The sequence below is a fragment of the Bison bison genome, unplaced genomic scaffold (genome assembly GCF_000754665.1).
Source record: "Bison bison bison isolate TAMUID 2011002044 unplaced genomic scaffold, Bison_UMD1.0 scf7180017864190, whole genome shotgun sequence".
NCBI classification, from domain to species: domain Eukaryota; kingdom Metazoa; phylum Chordata; class Mammalia; order Artiodactyla; family Bovidae; genus Bison; species Bison bison.
The window spans coordinates 2,497,674-2,519,837 of NW_011494762.1; the positions used below are offsets into that span (position 1 = coordinate 2,497,674).

The window sequence follows — 22,164 nt, forward strand, 5'->3', positions numbered from 1 at the left end:
CAGAGTCTGAGTAGGTATACTCAGTGTCCAGACTTTTGTCTCACGGCCTCTCAGAGTTTATGGACTTCTTCAGCAATAACCCAGGAGATGTTTGTTCTGGTTGCATGTCAGGAGAAACTCATAGCTCAGAGATTAACTAAACTAGTCCGTATATACCTAGGGTAGTTCTGGGGAGGTAAGTAAAGAATTTTACCTCTTTCTGATCCAATCCTAGGGAAAATCAAAATTTCCATGCAAAACAATATTTTAAATGTTATATTTATATGCTCTAGTCATACATATTATGGATAACATGCATGTACTGTTTTTTCCAATTAAAAATTATAGAGGCTATTGTAAAGAATTTGGGAAATATGTGGAAATTTTAAATCAGTTATGATTCTTTTTACTACCTAGTGTGTGCTCAATTTCTTCTGTCATGTCTGATTCTTTGCAACCGTATGGACTGTAGCCCACTGGGCTCCTCTGTCCATGGAATTCTTTAGGCAAGAATACTGGAGTGGGTTGCCATGCCCTCCTGCAAGGGATCTTCCCCACCCAGGGACTGAACCCACGTCTCCTGCATTGCAGGCAGATTCTTTACCCACTGAGCCACCTGAGAAGCCCTTTGCTACCTAGAGATAAACACAAATAATATAGTTTATTTCCTCCCCATCTCCTTCCTTTTATGTGTAATTTTAATTTTTTTTTAAATGTGGGCTCTTATCTTCTTAAATTTGGGGGAATGGCTATTCCCCTTTAAATTATTGGGGAATGGCTACGCACTCCAGTATTCTTGCCTGGAGAATCCCATGGACAGAGGAGCCTGGCCGGCTACATAGTCCATGGGGTCACAAAGAGTCAGACATGACTGAGTGACTTATATTTTCACTTTCTGTATTTTCTAAGTACATCCATGTTTCTGCAAATGACAATATTTTGTTCTTTTTATGGCTGAGTAATATTCCATTGTAGTTATGTACCAAATCTTCTTAGTTTTAATAGTATAAAAAATATTTAAATATTTTGGCACAATAGAGCATTATTTTAGCCTTCATCGTTAATATGTTTCCTTTTTAACATAAAACTGAACTTTTTCAAGCCACTAATCCATTATTTTGATGTGTAAGCCATTTGCTAGAGTATCCCAGAATTTAAATCTGGAAAACAATGGGAAAACAACAACTGAAGGAAAAATTATTTGCTGCATACTTACTTCAGCAATTTCCATTGATGAACTATTGACAAGCAGGTGCCTATAGAGGCAAATCTCTATAATACATCCACCTGCATTCAGATACCGGCTACTGTAAGCACAGGCTTTAATAATTCAATCAGTCCCAGGTATTTCTGTTGGAGCTTGTTTGAATTGCTAACAGGTATCATGATTTCCATTTATTGCAAATATCACTTATTTATTTAATCTATCTCTACTTATTATTAGCCCCTTTCCATGAAACTCATACAACATTCTAAAGTAGCATGTTGTTTTCGAGATGTTAAATCAAATTCTTAGTTTATTAAATTGGAACCTAAAGCCTTATTCCATAAAAACATCTTTTGCTTGCAAATCATACTGCAAGAGTTTTTCATAACTGTAAAAAATTAAAACATGAGCACAACAAAGGAATACAAGATAATAGTTGTTCTGTTATTAGCATATACCTACTCAAGACCATTTAGACATGCTTACCAATACCTGAAAAGATAAATTCTCTCTCCAAGATATAATTTGTTAGTATCTTAAACGTAAGCATGAAAGCTAGCTGAAACACTGAAAATTCCATGTCATGCTGAATTATAAAATCATTGTCCAAGGATTCAGAATATTCTTGTATTTATTCTTATTGATGAAAACATTTTTAATGGCTTCGAGATTTAGATGTTCTGAAGAATACATCAAAATGTGCCAAAGGATAACACTCCCTGATTTTGACCAATACTGGTTCCAACATTAATGTGTCCTCACATTGAACTCTCATGCTTTACTCACAAAGAGTTGATCTGCCACTGAAAAACAGAGGGCTTATGATTTCCAAACTTCACATGAACTCTATTTTTACAACAAAGGTCATTTATGCTGATTTAGAAATAGAGTTGCCATATGGATGAATAATTGTATTTATTGTCCAATTAGTGTATTTTCTTTCTACTTGGAAAACTAAATTATGAGAACGTTGTTTGATGAATACAGAATCTCTACACACAGTGAACACTCAGTAATTGTTAAGGAATTATTTCTATAGCCCCCTTCAACACTTACTAAAACAAATTGTCAAATCAACCTTGATAAAATGAATGTCTCATCCAGTCACTGATAACGCTCCTGTCTCTTGTTCCCATATTGACCCTGTGTCAACCCATAACCTCTGTTTTCTGTCTACTCAAACTACCTTCAAAGCAAGTTTCACACATTTTTAATGAAAAATCATCTCCTCCTGGGTGCTAGTAGTAACGAACCTGCCTGCCAGTGCGGGAGACATAAAGACGTAGGTTCAATTCCTGGGTCGGGAAGATCCTCTGGAGGAGGGCATGGCAACCAAGTCCAGTATTCTTGCCTGAAGAATCCCATGGACAGAGGGGTAAGAATACTGGAATGGGTAGCCATTCCCTTTTCCAGGGGATCTTCCCAGGCTAGGGATCAAACCCAGGTCTCCTGAATTGCAGGCAGACTCTTTACTGTCTGAGCCAATTTTGTCATAACTGTTCTTCCAACCAATAGAAATTTAGTCGTGTTGCAGTCTGCCAGTGGGGATACTATGCAGAAAAAAAAAATCTGTTTGACTTTAAGGAAGAAGGCCTTTACTTAAATATGGCATCTCCCCTCTTTAATCATCCCCCTCTGCCGTCAGTCATGTTGGCTTTCTAGTAAGCACTTCTGCTGCTGCCAGTTCAACCCCATTTCTTTAAAAAATTTTTCAGAAACTTTCAATATAAATTCTTAATCTATCAAGAAGACTGTCAAAGACACTGTTTTATTAGTATCACATGCTTGTTGAACACATACACATCTTTGTAAAGTATGTAAAAGAAAATTGAATATAAAATCTATTTTATGAGACTTTCATAAATGTGAAATTTTATGCAATTTTGTATTTGATTTTTGTATAGGCAGAAATACTCAGCGTCCTCAGTCACAGAAACATCATCCAGTTTTATGGAGTAATTCTCGAACCTCCCAACTATGGTATTGTCACAGGTAGGAACTCCATTTGACTTTTTTCTTTCCCCATTTACCTGGCTGTAGATTCTTTAATATGCTCAAATGCTAATATTACCTTCTGACATGAATTGTGTGCGACTGTCAGATGTCACTTTTGTTGCTATAAAGCATTAATAAAACTGATTATATCAATATAATTAAGAATGGTGTTTCCACTTCTACCCATGTTTAATTGTGCTAATTATATCTGTGTAAATGCTATTTAAATGCACTCACAGCTGCAATACCAATATTTAAAGGTGCCGTTTAACTAAAATTTCATTTAATTAGTTGAAATGAGCGATGTTTTTTGTAACTCTGTGACCTTTTACAAATTAAGATTTCTTGAGCTACTCACGTTGTAATTCTTCACAAGGCATTTTAATTCCATTAGAGCATTCTTTCTTCAAGGTCTCTGATGTGAGAATAATATTTTTCAGGTTTGGTCATCTGGGTTAGTAATGACCTTGATCTAAATTATCGCATAATATGGAACAGCCATTTATAACTGATGGAAATACCCTTTCCAAAATCGAGCACACAGAAAATTTTGCCATATAAAAATACAGAAAGGCACCTATTTATATTACTTTATACTTCGGCCACCTCATGCGAAGAGTTGACTCACTGGAAAAGACTCTGATGCTGGGAGGGATTGGGGGCAGGAGGAGAAGGGGATGACAGAGGATGAGATGGCTGGATGGCATCACCGACTCGATGGACGTGAGTTTGAGTGAACTCCGGGAGTTGGTGATGGACCGGGAGACCTGGCGTGCTGCGGTTCAGGGGTTCGCAAAGAGTCAGACACGACTGCTGAACTGAACTGAACTGATACTCATAGTTATATAATCCAATAAACAGCTTCAGGTCTATGATAAGTATAGTGTTCAATTTTACAGTACATAACTTTGACTCAAGTTCTTTATCATGGCAGTTCTTTGACCAAAATAAAACAAACATGAAAACCTTAAAAGATCAGCCAGCCCTCTTTTCTTCTACTGTAGTGGTAAGAACTTGGATTGTCTTTATATATTGTCTTAAAATAACAACAAAATACCCCCAATAAAAAGGAGTGGATTAGGTACTTCCTTATAAATTATGTTATCTAATACTTAGAATAACCTATTTCACATAAGAAACTGAAACTCTAACTTAGGTACTTTTCCAAGATTACCCAACTAAATGGTAGAACCACAGTGGTGTAAATTTCTCAATTGATTTTATACAGAATCTCCTCTTCTTGTACGTAAGCTAGGTTCTGGAAGGCTATGAACACACTTTAGATCCAATAGATGTGGAAGATTGAATGTACTGCTCCGTTTTACATAAGAGACTTGAGTATCCTCAACCAACCCCCCGCAGATAACTGAAGGATGGTAGTACATATGCGACTGAGTCAAGTGTGGAAGGTCAAATGGGTTGGGAATGATAGCACTTGCCTTGCCTCTTGAAATGAACACTAGTGTGGCAGACTTGTAAGTAAGGCAGGCACGAAAACTTGATCACCCAGTCCAGCTAGCTCCCTCTTTTTAGAACCTCATTGTCTTTCTCAGATGTTGGAGTCCTGACGGGGAAACCTTGAATAGCTTGTACCTATTCAAATCATCTTGAGTGTACTTGTTAATAAAAAAGGTTGTTGCATCAGGCAGCTGTTGTCACTCATACTGAGGACTTAAAAGAATAATTTAGCAGAGTGATGGAATGGAATGGGCACCAGAATAGGAATTGAGAGATGAAGTCTTGTCTTGATTCTGCCAAAACTCCATAGATAGATTCTGCCAAAACCCATCCATAGATGGGTTCCTGATGATCTATGTCTCAGTTTTCTCTTCGTGAGTGAAGGGACTAGAATTGATTATTTCTGGGTGAGAGTGTGTATACGTGCACCTGTGCATGTGTGTTTGCCGAAACTCAACCATAGAGACGATTTTCTAAAACCTACTTGTAAGACTTAGCACAGAGTCCAAGAGGTAGCTGCCATTTTATTTCCCTTGGAAGGGAAGTGAACATCTTTTTCCCAGATCTACAAAATAATGGGATGACTAGAATCTCCAGAGTCAAAAGAAAAGGTACAATAGAGGATCATCTTTGATCATTCTTTGATTTTTGGAAACGTCTTAATTCTGTACTACCGATCAAGCAATAAGCATGAACTGGAGTAACTATAGTAATTTCAAACAAAATAAACTTAAGAAATATTACTAGAAATAAATTGAGTCATTCATAATGATAAAAAGAATCAATACATCAGGAAGATATAGCAATTGTAAATGTATACACAGTTAACAATAGGTCCTCAAAGTACATGAAGCAAAAACTGACTGTAAAAGAGAACCAGTCAGTTCAAAAAAGGGGTTTCAGTATCCCCATTCTCAGTAATTGATAGAACAACTAGATAGAAAATCAGCAAGGATATAGAAGACTTGAAAAACACTCTCAACCAGCTCTACACACCACCCAACAAAGAATGCATATTCTTCTCAAGGGCATATTCTTTAGTATGCATGATAAGTTAAATCATGAAATAAATCTTAATACATCAAAAAGAATTGAATAAAATGGAAGCCCAGTTCAAGTTCAGTGCGTGAAGCAGGGCACCCAATGCCAGTGCTTTGTGACAACCTGGGGGGTTGGGGTGGGGACGGAGGTGGGAGGCGGGTTCAGGATAGGGGGACACACGTATACCTATGGCCGATTCATGTTAATGCATGGCAAAAGCCATCACAATATTGTAAAGTAATTATCCTCCAATTATAATAAAGGATTGAAGAGTTCTTTAATCACAATAGAATTAAAAAATCAATGCAAGAAAGAAACCTGGAAAATTCCCAAATGTTTGGAAATTACACAACATGTTTCTAAACAGTCAATGAGTCAAGAAACCACAATGGATTTTTAAATATTTTCGACAGAGAGGAAATGAAAATGCAGCATATCAATATTATAGGTGGAAGACAAAGTAATACTTAGGAGGGAATTTATAAGCATATTAAAAAGCAGAGACATCACTTTGCTGACAAAGGTCTGTATAGTCAAAGCTGTGGTTTTTCCAGCAGTCACATATGGATATGAGAGTTGGACCATAAAGAAGACTGAGCACCGAAGAATTGATGCTTTTGAACTGTGGTGTTGGAGAAGACTCTTGAGAGTCCCTCGGATAACAAGGAGATCAAACCAGTACCCTAAAGGAAATCAGCCCTGAATATTCATTGGAAAGACTGATGCTGAAGCTGGGTCTCCAGTACTTTGGCCGCCTGATGCGAAGAGCTGACTCACTAAAGACCGTGATGCTGAGGAAGATCGAGAGCAGGAGGAAAAGGGGACGACAGAGGATGAGATGGTTGGATGGCATCATTGACTCAATGGACATGAGTTTGAGCAAACTCCGGGCAATGATGAAGGCCAGGGAAGCCTGGCGTGCTCTAGTCCGTGGAGTTGCAAAGAGTTGGACACAACTGAGCGACTAAACAACACATCTATGTTTCATTTAAAAAGAAGGTCTGAAATTGATCATTAAGCTTTAACCTTAACAAACTACAAAAAGAACAAAATTAGCCCAAAGCAAGGCAATGAAAGGAAATAATAAGGATTAGAGCAGAATAGAACAACATAGAAAACAGAAAAATAATAGAGAGAATCCATGAAACTAAAATCTTGGTCTTTGTAAAGCTCAGTAAAACTGACAAACCTTTAGCTGGACTGACCAACAAAAAAGAAAATACAAATTGGCAAACTCAGAAATGAAGATAGCATTATGGTCCCTACAGAAATTTAAAAGGATTATAAGGGAATATTATGACCAACTTTATGGTGACAATTTAGATGCAATGAAAAAATCTTTAAAAATATATAAATTTTCAAAACTGACTCAAGAAGAAACAAAAAATCTGACCAAAACTATAAGTAAAGAAATTTGAATTCATAATTTAAAATATTTCCATAATGAATTTCCAAAACCAGGTGATCTCACTGATGAAGTCTATATGAAATGTAACACCAGTCCTTCCTATACTGTTTCTGAAAATAGAAGGAACACTTGCCAGTTCATTCTATACAGCCAGCATTATCCTAATAGCAAAGCCAGACAGAACCATAATAAGAAAACTACAGACCACCATCCCTCCTGAATATAGATGCAAAAATCCTTGACTAAAAAAAAAAAATCCTTCACTGCATATTAGCAAACTGAATCCATCTGCCAATAAAAAGGATTATACATTACAACCAGATGGGATCTATCCCAGAAATGCAAGGTTGATTTAACATCTGAAATCAATTAATGTAAAACACCATAATAGAATAAAAAACAAAAACCAATTTGACATTCTACAACACCCATTTATAATAAGAAATCTCAGCAGGCTAAAAATAGAAGGGAATTTTCTCCACCTGATAAATAACATCTAGAAAAGGAACCATGCAAATATCTATCAACCCAGTGAATGAAAAAAGTGAATGTGATAGATCAATGCAATGAAATACTATTCAGGAATAAAAAGGAGTGAAGTACTGACACACGCTGCAACACAAGAGAGTCTTGCAAACATATGAAGAGAAAGAAGTCAGACATAAAGGCCATATATTGTTTCATTCCATTATGTGGAATGTCTAGAAAAGGCACATTTGAGAGTGAGAAAAGATAAATCACAGGGCTGGGGCTGACAGTGGTGAGTAACTAAGTGAGCAGAAGGGACTTGTTTGGGATGGTGAAAAGGTTAAAACTGGGTTGTGGTGGTTATTGCACAAATCTGTAAGTTTCCCAGAAATCAAATTGTACACATGGTGGGTGAATTTTATGATATGTAATTTATATCTCAAAACCATTTTTAAAGGAATTTTCTCACTTTCTTGGTCTTTTGTAAAGCTTAAAATTTGAGGACTCATCTAAATCCTGATGCAACAAATATTGATTTTTTTACATTGTCACATAAACACTCTGACTTATGTGTTTAACCTTATTTATCTCCTAAGAATCACAATTTTTTGGAATACCTATATTCATGCCTGCCTTTGTTTCAAACGCATTCTTGCAACACCTTCGTGTTTCTGAATTCCATCCAAATGGCTTTAGATTTCATCACCAGCTGAAGATATTATCCATTCTATCCATTCTGTTAGTGGTCTTGTCTTTGACAGATTTCTTTCCAGGATGACATTAATTTTGAGAAACCACAGCATAGAACAGTTTTTTTCTTATAAGTTTTAATGTCTTTTGTTAAATTCTTTAACACATTTTCTCAATGAAACCATGCAGTCTTATTTGTGAATTGTGTCTTGGTTTTAATTCTATGCTTATCTTTCCTTTGAAAACAGAATATGCTTCTCTGGGATCACTCTATGATTACATTAACAGTAACAGAAGTGAAGAAATGGATATGGATCACATTATGACCTGGGCCACTGATGTAGCCAAAGGTAATGTTTCATGTATTCTACAGCATAGTTGGAGAGATCCTGACATGGTGACTTAAGTCAGAAGATTTCTTATTCTGTCTTAAGATTTTTTTTTTTTTCAGACAAAAGTAGCAAGAATTCTGCAGCTTACTGTACACATAATATTTTAGGCCATTGCCTTTCCACTGCTGCATTGCTTTTTTCTCTTTCCTTTCTTTACTTCTTTACCAAAAACCAAGTTTCAACAAAATCAGTGGCTCCAAGGCAGATACTTTTGTCCCATTTTCTGACCAGCTTGCTCAATACATTAAATGGAAAGATCATATTTCTGTTATTGTTCTTTAAGTCTCAGACTGCAGTATCCAGAAAACGTGACTTATTGTAGGATTAGTTCTACTTCTTTTGTATATATAATAATATGCTAAAAATAGTAACCACTTGCAAAAAAGTTTTATTTGGCCTTCAGTGCAAAAGCAATTCAGATTTTATTTTATATTTAATGTAAACTTGAAAATCACCCTTGGAAATGGAATATTTTTTAATACACAAAATCCCTAAACAAGGTGCCTAGTTCTTTTTCCCTCATAAATTCCTTCATAGACAAATGCTCTCTAAAGCAATTTAAACTCCATTTATTTTTATCTTTTTTCCATTTTCCTAACTGAATGTTTCTGAGTTTTATTTATAACTGTCAAAGTTGCTTTGGAAACAACTTAATCTAAATAATGAATGCTGATGGTTACATTTGTATTCTAGCAACCCCTGGAAAGCAAGTGTGTCCAAATTTTACTGGGGCAATTAGCTCCTTTGCATTTTGCTAATCCAATCTCTACAAGTATCTCTTTACAAAGCAAATAAAAGGATATTTAGTACTCAATGAGGAAAGCAACTCATACTTTGCTTTCACTGGAAAGTCACACAGAGACTTCCAAAAATAATAGTCTTTCCTTTGGGGAATTATCCTATCTGTTTTAAGTTTCATCAACACCTGCCAAATTCTTCAAATAGAGAAAGTGGAAATTAAAAAAAAAAGTTTCATGCAAAATGCTGCAGCTTGAGTGATACTTCATTACCTTATAAGAATAATAAGCTCTATGTTTAGGATGGTGTACTTAAGGCTTTGGCTGTGTTAATTAACTTAATTGTGTATTCATGCATGAGACATCTCAAATCAGTCTTAAAATTTCTCATTCTTCAAGACATTTTCATGGAACATCATAGCCACTTCTCTGCATATCAGGGGCCACCTGTTTGTAAGCTGGGTAATGTGCTGTTATTGAAAACCGCCTGAAGCATTGTGGAAATACTCTTAGAGGAAAGTAAATACATATACAAGCAGCCCTTGACTTAAAGCACTTCACCTTACAGACATTTGCATTTAGGGTGCTCAGCCAATTACACCCGTCTTATTACTTAATGGCACTTAGGATGGATAGCAAACAAATCAACTGACACCATCGCTTGGCTTCTTGCTGTGCACACTGTTTAGCTTCCCTGGCCCCTAGCCTGTAAACCTCATCCCTCCTGATCCCTTCCCCTGCAACAGTCCCTGTCTGTGGGGCAAGTCCTTTGGCTCCAGATCAGCTCAGTCATTCCTGGGGTTTCTCAAGAGTCCCGGCTGTATCAGGAAGAAAAGGAAGAGAAGGAATAGGACTAAACAGCAAGCTGGAACTAGGGGTGAAAAACTGGGATGAAGAAGATGGGAGTGTCCAAAACTACACAGTAATAGAAATCACTTTTTGGTGGCTGATGAATTAATTTGAAAGGCAAGTTCTAATGTGTTCAGCCTCAGGAGAGAAGTGTGAAGCAGAGAAGACAGTTGTTTACAACTATACAGGTAGTTCTTAATATTTAAAATGGCCTACAAAAAGAAGAAGAAATTAATGCTTTCAGAATGACTTCAACCCTGTCTGATAAAGCTATGTGTGGAACTTGGAGAGGGAAGCCTTGATTTTTGTTGATTCAGTTTTGAATTCAGCTGTGCCCTTCAGTTTGACCATGATTGAAGCCACTGAAGCAACAAGATGTTGAGAAATCAGAGGATGAATAATTCATTTCAAATAAGAGTTGATTCATGCAGTTTTGAAATAGGCATTGCTTAACATCACTGGAAAGAGAAAACCTTCTCAAAGGCAAAACAGACTCTCTTCTTTCTGGGTGGGAAGAGGGAAGGAGGGCAGACCAGTATATCTAAAATTGCTGCAAGTCAGCGAGCAATGGGTAAAAGGAACAATTAAAGCTAACAAGCCTGGATCCAGTCTCCAAATGATCGTCATTGATTCCAAATCTTCCCAAAGTGACACCTGTGAAATCTTTTTTAGGAAACCCTGAATTTTAAAATTGATAGAGATATTTTTCAGGCCTCCTGTTTTCTTGCAATAAAAATATGGCAGAATTATAGATAGCACTATCAAAACACACTAAATAGAATTCTATATGATTGTGATTACAACTGTTCATGTACACTAAATATTCTATAAATGTATACTATATGTTATACACAGATAAGAGCTTGCTCAATACAATATGGTACTTCTTTTCACAATATCTACAGTGAGGAAGAAAAGTCCCTATATTCTAAGCCTTTGTGCTTGAGTGTTTTTTTAAGTTCTTTATTGTCAGCAAATGTAGAAATGATGTAGCTCTACCTCTAGTAGTAATTAAACAGTTTCTACCTGAAAAATTATTCAGGAATTGGATTCTTAAAGCAAGAGAGAAATAACTATGAAATTCTGTCATAAAAATTATTAAAAGTACCCAAGTTGTAGCTATTGAATTTTCACAGCTTGGAATATGTAGAACTTAATATTAGAAGAAAGATTTCCTTTATTCCAGTTACATTTTATTTAAGATATTTGAATTGCTAATACTTTTGTTGACTCTTCAGTAATAACTTTAAATGGCAAGAGTTTAAATTTTTTGAAATTTTTCTTTGTTCTTTCATGATTCTTCAATATATAATAACTAGAAAGTAGAAAATAACAGATTTTATATACTGAAAAAAGAACCAAGGCCTCATTATTAAACTGTGTTCAGCAGATAGTTCATTAGCCAAAGGAATGGTTTTGATTGAGGTGAGAGAGCTATTGCTTTGATTGTTTAGAAAAGACAAGAAATAGAGAGGAAATATTTCAGTAGAAAATGTTTTTGTTCTTTATTCTAGATAGACTATATATAAATACAGGGAAGGAACCAAATATTACTAAAGGAGTAACTGTGAAATATGTCTCTTTTAAAATATAATGTTTTATTCAAAATAAGAAAACTGCTTAATTTATGTACATACAATTTACTGAAGTAACTTGATTTCCAATATGTTGTAAAGAATTTTAGAGTACATTGAAATATAGATTATCTCAAAGATTTGTCTTTGTAAGAAGAATAAAATATTTTATAACTACTGTGTATTTTTCTGTCTGAGGATTACAAAATTCTTTACCAACCATAACTAATGAATTCAAGCAGTCTCCCCATCCGCACCCCACCTCCACTCCCAGGGTCTTACCGGAGTGAATACTGAGAAAATGAATGAGGCTGCCCTGGGTAACTTCAGACATGCAAATGAAAACTGAAATTTGTGGTCAGAACTGTGGCTGATTAAGGAGGCAGCTGGTGGTGGAATACCTTAGTCACTTTCACCTTATCATTTCTTTCAGTGGGATCTGTTTTATTTTTGTGCAGACTCCAGAAAATCAAGGTGTCCTATTGGATACTGTGAGAAGCTAACTTTATTCACAAATTCCGACTTATATGACATTAAAGCACATACACTTTCCATACTATTTGAATTTTCCTAGTGTAGGCATGTCTTGTCCCTGTTTTATCTATCATGGAAGAATAGAGCACATGGATTAAGTTTTTGCTATTAAATCCCTTGTAAAAATATGGAAATTAATACTGATGTTTAAAATAGAGGTAATACTGATGTAATGTTGAAAATTATATTACCTATATTTCTATTATAATTATATTCATTATATTTCTTTTTGTATGAAAAGGAATGCACTATTTACATATGGAGGCTCCTGTCAAGGTGATTCACAGAGATCTCAAGTCAAGAAATGGTAAAGTAGTCATATGTTTTTATCTCACCTATTAAAAATAACACGCACCTTTGTATAGAAATAAGCATCATGCTTTCCATATCTTTTGTAACCTGCTGTTTGACTCACAGCTAATACCATGAAAATCTTTCCATTATTAATAAATTCAAAATCCTCCCCATTATTTCAAGGGGCTGCATAGAATTCCACTATATAAGTAGCACAGAATGTGGACATTTGGGTTTACATTTTTGTTTATGATAAAAAAAAATGTTAAGCTTAATAGTTTTCAGCAAAAATTTTCAACACATCCCTAATTATTTATCTAGAATATTCTCTAGAAGAGGTACTGCTGTATCCAAGCACAGAGTGGTAGTGTATTTCTAACTTCTATTTTTGGATGACTCTCTGTACTAGCAGTTTTGAGTTTCGTTCTTGTTACTCTTGAATTATTTGGTGTAAATTTTTTATGTCACTCATATTACCTGGAGGAGTGCCCAAAAATGATCAGCAGGGCTTGGAAAGTAAAAGCTTTCTTTTTCTTCTTTCTCTTCTTCTCTGCTTCTTAAAGTTTATTTATGATCCTATATTTTATAATTTGTAGAGTGAGCACTTTTAAATGACTTTCAGGATTAGATGTTACCTTCAAGTAGGAGTGGTAATTGAATGCTTCTTCCATTGCGTCACTTGAAAATTAATGGAGAAAGGCAGTGGTGTTATTTAACTAGCCAGCACTGAAAGCTTGAATCAGAGTTTGCTACTTCAAAAAAAAAAAAAAAAACTTGGTATCGATTCATTTGCATGCTTTAATTATTTATTTGTTTTCTAAGCGATTTGTCGTGTTTTCTACGTGATTCTTCTAAAAACAATTTATTTTTAGAAAATCTTTCAATCATTGCAGTTAAAATGGGTAAATACTAATAGTGTGATCCTTGGAATGAGTAGTCATGGTCAGTAGAGAAAGAGAACTCAGGAGTTTGACCAGCTGCGCAGGACCGTGATGCTTGTGGGGGGTGGAGGTGGGGAAGTTGTTGGCAGCTGCCAGTCCTCAGCAGTTCAGGTTGGACCACCACCCCAACCCTGAAGTTGACTCTGGCTCACCGTTCTTGCCCTTTTCTAGATTTCGTCTCTTATCCTTTAGCTTTCCTTAGACATAAGTTTCTTAGAGCTAAAAACTTTTAACATACATGGGTTAACAGGAAGTTGTTGGGCTTCCCAAGTGGCTCAGTGATTAAAAAAACAAAAATCTGCCTGCCATTATGGGAGACACAAGAGACGTGGGTTTGATCCCTGCATTGGGAATGTCCCCGGGAGGAGGAAATGGCAACCCACTCTAGTATTCTTGCCTGGATAATCCCATGGACTGAGGAGCCTGGTGGGCGACAGTCCATGGGATTGCAAAGAGTCAGATACAACTGAGTCACTGAGCATGCATCCACAACAGGAAGTCATTGGGAAAAAAATCTAGAATCTAGTAGGAGGTATCAGAGTTTATAACTTCGTATACTTTCAATTCTTGCTCAGAATTTCAATCTAAATAAGTGTTTGATGTCTCTCCTTTTAATATAGTTTATTAGTATATCTTAAACATCCCATGAGATAATGGTTAAATTATTCAAACTGTCTTTATGAAACTAACAATGGAGAATGTTTGCATTTTTTGAAATTATAGTGTGTAGTTACTTGATGATAAAACACATACACATTGAAACAATATAGAGCTAACTTTTAACAATTTTGGGAGGCAAGAGAGAGCAGTAGGACTTTCGTTTTCTAAGTTATATAGTTTTATGATGTTAGATTTTTAAATAAACGCTGATCTTATGAAAAGATAGAAGTATTTTTAAAATAACTGAATATAATACTAACAAATATTTGAAAAATGTATAGCTTATTATATATAGTATTAGATTTAACCTCAGGCTATTTCTGTGTAGTGGATCATGAAGAGATTATTTTCCCTACTTGTCAAGGTCATTAGTAACACCTAATAAGTACTGATAATATACCGTGTTCAAGGCATTGTGTGGCTTACCAAGGAAATGCTAGAAACATTCCTTTAGGATTCTGTCCTTGACCTTCTCCCTTCTTACATTTGATTCACCCACTCCCATAAAAGCCCTAACTGATCTTCGCGTTGGCAAATAGATCTCAACTTCAAAACTGTGCATCTGCTTATTGAACATACTCACATAGGTATTTTGTATGACCCTAAAATGTGCTGTGTCCAAGTTGATCTTTTCATCTTCTCCCTATCCCCTAACAAATTATTCCTGCATTCCCCTTCTCAGTGAGTGACAATACCAGTTGCCTAATCCATAATCAAATTTTAAAAGGAGTTACAGTTTGATTGCTGAGTTCCTGTTATAACCATTATGCCACATTGCCTCTATTTTATTTCCTCTTTGAGTCCTCTTCCTCCCCCATAGCCAATCCTCCAAGCCCAGTTGATTCTGCTTCCAGCCTGTTTCTTGACTTGGTCCGCTTCTCTCCTGTCCTTGTCATAGACCCAGTGCAGGCATCATCGTCTCTCTTGGACTTCACCCTGCCTGCACAGTGATCTCCTTCCTCGCGTTCTGTCCCCCTGGGCACATTTGACCATTTCATTCCTCTGCTTAACATTGTTCACTGGCTTTCCATTTCTCACAAAGGCTCTTCCGGACCTGGACCTTTCCAAAACTGCATACCTCTTCCTCTGCTCCTGACCTTTTTCACAAGCTCACTCTTCTGCTTGGAAAACAAGCATTCCTCCCCCACTTCTCTTTCTGGTTAGCTCTGATTTGTTCTTCAGGTCTCAGCATAGCATCATTTCTTCCAGGGAACTTTGACCTCCTTACAATTTGACTTCTTAGACTGCTGTTTGGTCCTATGGCAATCTCCATCCCTCTCATCACAGAACTTATCTCACTTTATTATAGGTGTTTGCTTAACTCTGTTTACCACTAGACTGTAAGCTCCACCAGAGCAGAGACAATGCCAGTCTTGCTCACCTTCCTCTGCTAGAACGTAGTAAATGGCTTTGCCCACAGCGTATGCTCAACAAATATTTGTTAAATGAATGAATGTATAATGCAAATAGATGAGCATTATCTCCGCCTTCAAGAAAATTACTCTTCAACCAGAGGGAAAAACCATATTTACCATGAAGCAATAATGCTAATGACTTGCTCAGTAGAATGTAGACAGTCTAGTGTCAGAATCCAAGTGAAAATTTGGTTCCCTTGACTGCAACTGATCTATGCCTTTTTTATTAGACAATGCTACACTTAATTTAAAACGGGGTCTTAAAGCCCTTTTAATCAGCACCTCATAGAATTAGTTTTGTATTTTTATTTTAATGTCAGCTCCTTTTTCTAAAATCTTCAATGTGGTAAATACTTTGATTTTACTGTTCAGAATGCCACATAGAAGATAAAAATAGAAGTTTATGATTTTTTTCAGGATAACTCACACTGGATGATTTTCATAATTTATCTTTTTTTTCCCTTTTAGTTGTTATAGCTGCTGATGGGGTATTGAAGGTAGGACTATTAATTTTTTAATTTTAAGAAATTTGGTTAATTTCAGATGTAGGTTTTATGACTGATGCTTGTTTTATTAGTAAAAAGAAAGTTGATACTCCTTTCTCTTTTCTCAGATCTGCGATTTTGGCGCCTCACGGTTCCACAACCATACAACACATATGTCCTTGGTTGGAACTTTCCCGTGGATGGCTCCTGAAGTTATCCAGAGTCTCCCTGTGTCTGAAACTTGTGACACATATTCCTATGGTGTGGTGAGTTCATTTCTCATTTCTTGTTGCCAAAGGGCATTAAAAAGCAAACAATGTATCGAAGCAGGGTATAACAGTTTAACATGGTTTTAGAGCAATGATACTGTTCCTGGTAGAGCATCCACAGCAGTGGCAACAGAGAGAATATTTTCTATTAGAAGGTTTACTCTAATCATTTTTGAGTTATTTCATCCTGTGTTGAGAAGAAACCGGTGCCATTTGCAAGGAGCAAATTAGATGGATCCTCAAATAGTATTAGAACTGATGCCCTTCTGCTTTCCTGGGTGGACATATGACTGTAGAATATCCCTATAAGTCAGTGAGAATGTAGATCCTTTAGAATGGGACTTCACTGTAGTGTGCTGCTCAACAACCACCCATAGATATGCTAAATGAGTTAATTAACAGGAGATTTTTGAGCGTCAGCCATTAAAGTGATGAGTGAGTTTCCGGAGAATGCAGAAGAAAATGCACTTTTTGGTATATGGCCTTGCCCATGTCTGCTGCAGGTCTCATAGAGTGGCTGGCTGAAACCTGAATCTAAGGTGTCACAGAAGAAGCCTGGCCGAGCAACTTAGTTATAAGAATAGAATACTGTGGGGGTTGGGGGTGGGAGGCTCAAGGAATAGAGACCACAGGAACCAATCAGTGAAGAAGCAGAAGGAGGAGTTGCTAGAGGAGGAGTCTTGAGACGGATCATTCTTGAGGAATAAGTTGTGTCTGAATTAGCAGAGAGGAAGAAGTGGGACAACAGGGGAGTGGAGGGGTGGGAGGGGAGAGTGGGCAGGGCAGCTCTTCGTGGAGGAAAGAATTCATTGGAGCCTTTTTTTGAGGATAAGTTTTTTATCCCTAAAAACGCTGTATATATATATCCTTTACAAAAAGCCCAAAATAGCATTTGGGGGGAATTCCCAGGGAGTTCAGTGGTTAAGATTCTGCACTCCCAATGCAAGGGGCACAGCTTCCATCCCTGGTCATGGAACTAAGATCCCACATGCCTGTCGCAGCCAGCAAGGCTTAAAAAAAAGAAAAAAAATTAGTATTTGGAAACCCAGTCTTCACCGCTCATCTCTCAATCATACTGCCTCTCTATATTGTTACTTCTTTGAAGGACATTTTCATAGTAATGGGGGAGAAAGCTGTCTAACTTTAGACCAGATCAACATGCTTCTTCCTCCTGACTTTCTGTGTTTTCAACTAAGGTGGTAGCTGATGGTACAGGAGGATACCAACATCGTCCAACCCATCCCTGTTTCTGTAGAGTCAGTCAGGCTCTAGGTACTTCCTGCTGGCCTCACTGAGTTCTGGGCCGATTTCAGTTCACTAGCTTTTTCTGTCATACTACATCTTATGTATACCAAAAATATCAATTTGATTGGCTATTGAAAAAAATCATGTCATAAATGAAATACATGTTTTTGGTGAAAGGCTGGAATTATAAAGTTTGGAAGACAGTAGTAGCATCAGGCTAAATATCTAATTTTCCTTAATTCTGTATGTCTCTAAGAATGAAGGCTATAACTTCTTTAAAAAATTAATATCCTTTTCTTTTAAAATTATTATTATTTTATATTGGGGTATAGTTATAACCTATTTTAGACAGTGATCAAATAGTTCTTATCAAAAGAAGAGGAAAAGCCCAGAAGTTCCTGAAGAAATATATTCTAAAGCTGGTCCTGTATGTCAAAAGTTACTACATTCTGGGCTTCCCTGGTGGATCGTTCAGAGGTTAAAAATCTGCTAGCCAAAGCAGGGGACACAGGTTCAATCCCGCTCTGGGAGGATTCCACATACAACTAATTCTATGGGGACCTAAGCTCATACATCACAACTACTGAGCCCACACACAGCAACTACTGAAGCCTGAGCACCTAGAGTCCAGGCTCCACAACAAGGGAAGCCTGTGTTCAGCAAAAAAGACCCAGCTCGGCCAAAAATAAATAAATAAATATATTTTTTAAATTACTACATTCTAACCATCCTGCAAATCAACTGCTGGGGAGTATGAAAATGGAGAAATAATTTAAGACTTTTTGTGAGATTATTTCCTCCTAATGAAGTTATGTTCCTTCATTTTAAAGTAAAAACCTATTTATTGTGTCAGGCACTGTGCTAGACACCAACTTGCTGCTGCTCCTGCTGCTGCTGCTAAGTCGCTTCAGTCGTGTCCGACTCTGTGCGACCCCATAGACGGCAGCCCATGAGGCTCCCCCATCCCTGGGATTCTCCAGGCAAGAACGCTAGAGTGGGTTGCCATTTCCTTCTCCAGTGCATGAAAGTGAAAAGTGAAAGTGAAGTCGCCAACTTAGGGCAATTTAAATTTTACTTTGCCTGCTTCTTGGGCCCAGCATTTCATTTTATCCTGTGGAATCAGGAACCGTCAAACTTTTTCTATAAAGGACCAGATAGTAAGGGTCACTTACAGTGTCTCTGCTGCATATTCTTTTGTTTTATACAACCATTTAAAACTGTTAAAAGCACTCAGCTATCTGTAGGGACCATAGTTCTCATTCTTTCCCCTTGCCTATGGATGTAAACATGTATAAATATATTTAGATGGTTAGAGTTTTTAAGTTACATTGCACATTTATGTGAATGAGACTTCTAAGGCTCATTTTAGTACTCTACAAGTTCTCATGCGGTGCTTTTACTTTTAAAAGTCTCCCCACGTCTTAGAATTTTCCTCCCTCTGAAATCTTTGACTGGAAAGACACAACTGTGAGTTCTGTATAGAGTGAACTTTGGGGTTCAGTATTACTTCATTTATGAAAGCACACTTCACACTGCCTTTTCCCAAAGCTTTACAATTGCCCGTGCCTTTGTTTAAATGTACCCACCTGCTTCTCCTTAGCTGAAATGGAGTTTTGGTTCCAGTGACCAGGAACAAATTCCCTTCCACACAGAAATTACAAAAGATGTGAAGAGATGACTTTGTGGAGCTTAGGGTCTTCGCTGTATCTTTTTATAATCCATTTCACTCATTCCACATTAAATGCCCCCACCACCACCACATTAAATGTAGTTTAAATCAAGACTTCTGAACCTGCAAATGTACAGCTTATTTTATTAAAAAGCTTTCCTTTCAAGGAACTGCTCACCACTACTCAGTAGATGGGCCTTGAACCCTTCTCTTTATAAATTAGGTTTTCAGTCTGCTTATTTACTGATTCTACTTTTGTTTTGAGAGATTAAAAAGTGAAAGTGTTAGTTGCTCATTTGTATCCGACTCTTTGCAACCCCATGGACTGCAGCCCATCAGGCTCCTCTGTCCATGGGATTCTCCAGGCCAGAATACTGGAGTCGGTTGCCATTTCCTTGTCCAGGGGATCTTCCTGATCCAGGGATCAAACCCGGGTCTCTTGCATTGCAGGCTGATTCCTTACTGTCTGAGCTACCAGGGAAGCCTTGCTGCTGCTGCTAAGTTGCTTCAGTCGTGTCCGACTCTGTGTGACCCCATAGACGGCAGCCTACCAGGCTCCCCCGTCCCATCAAATGCTTAACAACTTTTTCTACCAAGTCATCAATCTTACAGCAAACCTGTAAGCAAACCAGTCACTGAACCTTTCCAGGGTTGCTGTATATTCACAGATCTGGTGTTGCTCTTCAGAACTTGTTTGCTTCAGTCACGTGCTTTTGAATATCAATTCTATATTCCTGTTAGAGTCTTCTTTTAACTGGGTGGGGCGGGGGAGGGTAAGTCTTTTCAGTAAATCTGTTAGTTTTTAAATAGTGGCTGCTCTTTTACTCTCTGAAAGAGAGAGGTTTACTCAGAATGCTGGTTATTCTTACCCCGTGGCTGCATCAGCCGAATTCCATTCAGAAAAGTACACATATGCTAATTTAGTTATAAACAACAAATCAGGATTTTATTTAATCATGACTCCTTCCCATTTTACTCTCGACAACATTAGTGAAAGGAAAAGTACAGAGCGTGCTTTACGGATCCTGTTTGTTTAAACAATCACAAATTTTTTTAAAGTCAAGAAAGCATCACATGCCCAAGGTAGTAGTCCGGGAGAGGATAGTTGTTAAGGTAGGGACCATGTTAGTTTTAGAAGTTTATAGTCCATAAACTTTGAAAATGATATCTGTCTAAGGAAGCAATGCAGATATTAAGAGTTTTTCATGTCCTTTCAAAACAGGTGAGTAAGCAGGTCTTCTTTGTTAATAGGTATATTTGCTTGCATAAGACATCCCATAGTTCATTAGAAGTCTGTTCCATTCATTGAGCCCCCCTACTCACATAGCAGTCACATGCAGATGAATAAGACCATAAAAAACAGTTGTCGTTTTTGAAACCCACCCATAAAACCCCAGTGTATTTTTGCTTTTTATTTTTCTTTCTCAGACTTGCTGTAAGAATTTAGCCCTTCGTAGTCTTAAAGTCCCTGGCCCTCTGCAGCTTAATTAACCTTTGTCTCTTCTTAACACATTGTGAGTCTAGCCAGCCTTGTACAGCCTTAAAATAAACATGCTGGTGAAATGCCAGAAATAGATCTTGTGATCCTTGCTTCTACGCTGGTAAACTTCACTAGGCAGGCCATTGTTTGTATTTTATAAGGAAGTAGATTTTTTTCTGTCCTCTTCTGATGACTTCTCTTGAAGGAGTGTTTAGGATATTATCCACACACACACAAAAAAGAGTTCAGGAAAGCCAGAATCATTGAAGAATAAGCGTTCTGAGAACCCAAGGCCTAACCACTCTTTAAAAACAAAGCTCTCCTAATGGCAATGCAGAAAGGATTACCTGCTCCAAAGCTTCTCAGCCAAAACCAGTTTTGAAAATAGAGCAGCTTCAGAGTGAGCATCACTGCTTCGCTTGTCTGTGAGTTCTGTTCCAGAACCACCCAGCTCAGGTAATGGCTTTCCATTGTTTGTAAAAGAAAAGGCAGGAAAAGTACACAGCTTTGTCCAAGTTTCTTTTCTGTAAGCTGAAAATAGAAATTTTCCTTGCAAGCACAGTTTAAATGTAGGGATGTCTCAATATAACATGAGTTGGAAAATATTTTTAAGGTGAAAGATCATAATAATGTTTGGCCTGCATCCCCATAACTGATATTTTCAGGCATAGTTTAATATATTTTTAGACCTCCAAGTGACTTCCTCAACTAAGTTACTTTTTTTGTGCCAAATGTGATTTTGCTCAGTAGAAAAAGCAGTTGTCCTATCTCACATCACCTACTTTTTGATACATTTCTGAAGCTGGCAAATAAATAATAGGGAATCATGAGATGTGCTGACCCTGGAATTAAACTCAAGATCTCATCTGGGCTTCAGGATCCAGCAGTTCAGGACGCCACTCTTGCTGGTTTCACATCTATCAGGTGGCTACTCCCTGTGGTAGGTCTTCAGAGACACAGGAGGGAATAGAATGAAACTATCTTATTTTTTCCAGGGTTGGAACCCTTAGAGAAATATAACTCTGATCCTATTAGATTTTTGGACACTTTCCAGTGGAATATTTTGGGATAAAGAATGGCATAAATCTTTTTCTGGTGTCATTCCCCAGGCTCTTAGTTCTGCATCTTACCCTACAAAAAACCCAAGCAGCTTGTGTGTGTGTGTGTGTGTGTGTGTGTGTGTGTGTGGTGTGTATTGTGCAGACAGGTCAGAAGGCCAGACTCTGAAAGGAGGGGCACAAGGCTGCTCATCTAAACATTCTGGTGTCCTGGGCATTTGAGGCAGAGTCATTCTTTCCAAAGAATGCCAAACCCCTTCATTTCCTTGCTCTTTATACCCCTTCCCCTCCCAACCCCAACACCAGGAAGTAGTGA

The 22,164-nt window shown here is 37.3% G+C and overlaps 1 protein-coding gene across 2 annotated transcripts in view; it reads left to right on the plus strand.

Annotated features, from left to right (window-relative positions):
- Positions 1–22,164, plus strand: part of LOC104991388 (mitogen-activated protein kinase kinase kinase MLT) — a 155,398-nt gene that overhangs the window by 62,348 nt on the left and 70,886 nt on the right. For both annotated transcript variants that reach the window (XM_010843839.1, XM_010843840.1), the window contains exons 3-7: positions 3,091–3,178; positions 8,495–8,596; positions 12,574–12,639; positions 16,111–16,139; positions 16,256–16,393. In XM_010843839.1, the coding sequence (XP_010842141.1) occupies positions 3,091–3,178; positions 8,495–8,596; positions 12,574–12,639; positions 16,111–16,139; positions 16,256–16,393 (423 nt within the window). The remainder of the gene's footprint in view (positions 1–3,090; positions 3,179–8,494; positions 8,597–12,573; positions 12,640–16,110; positions 16,140–16,255; positions 16,394–22,164) is intronic.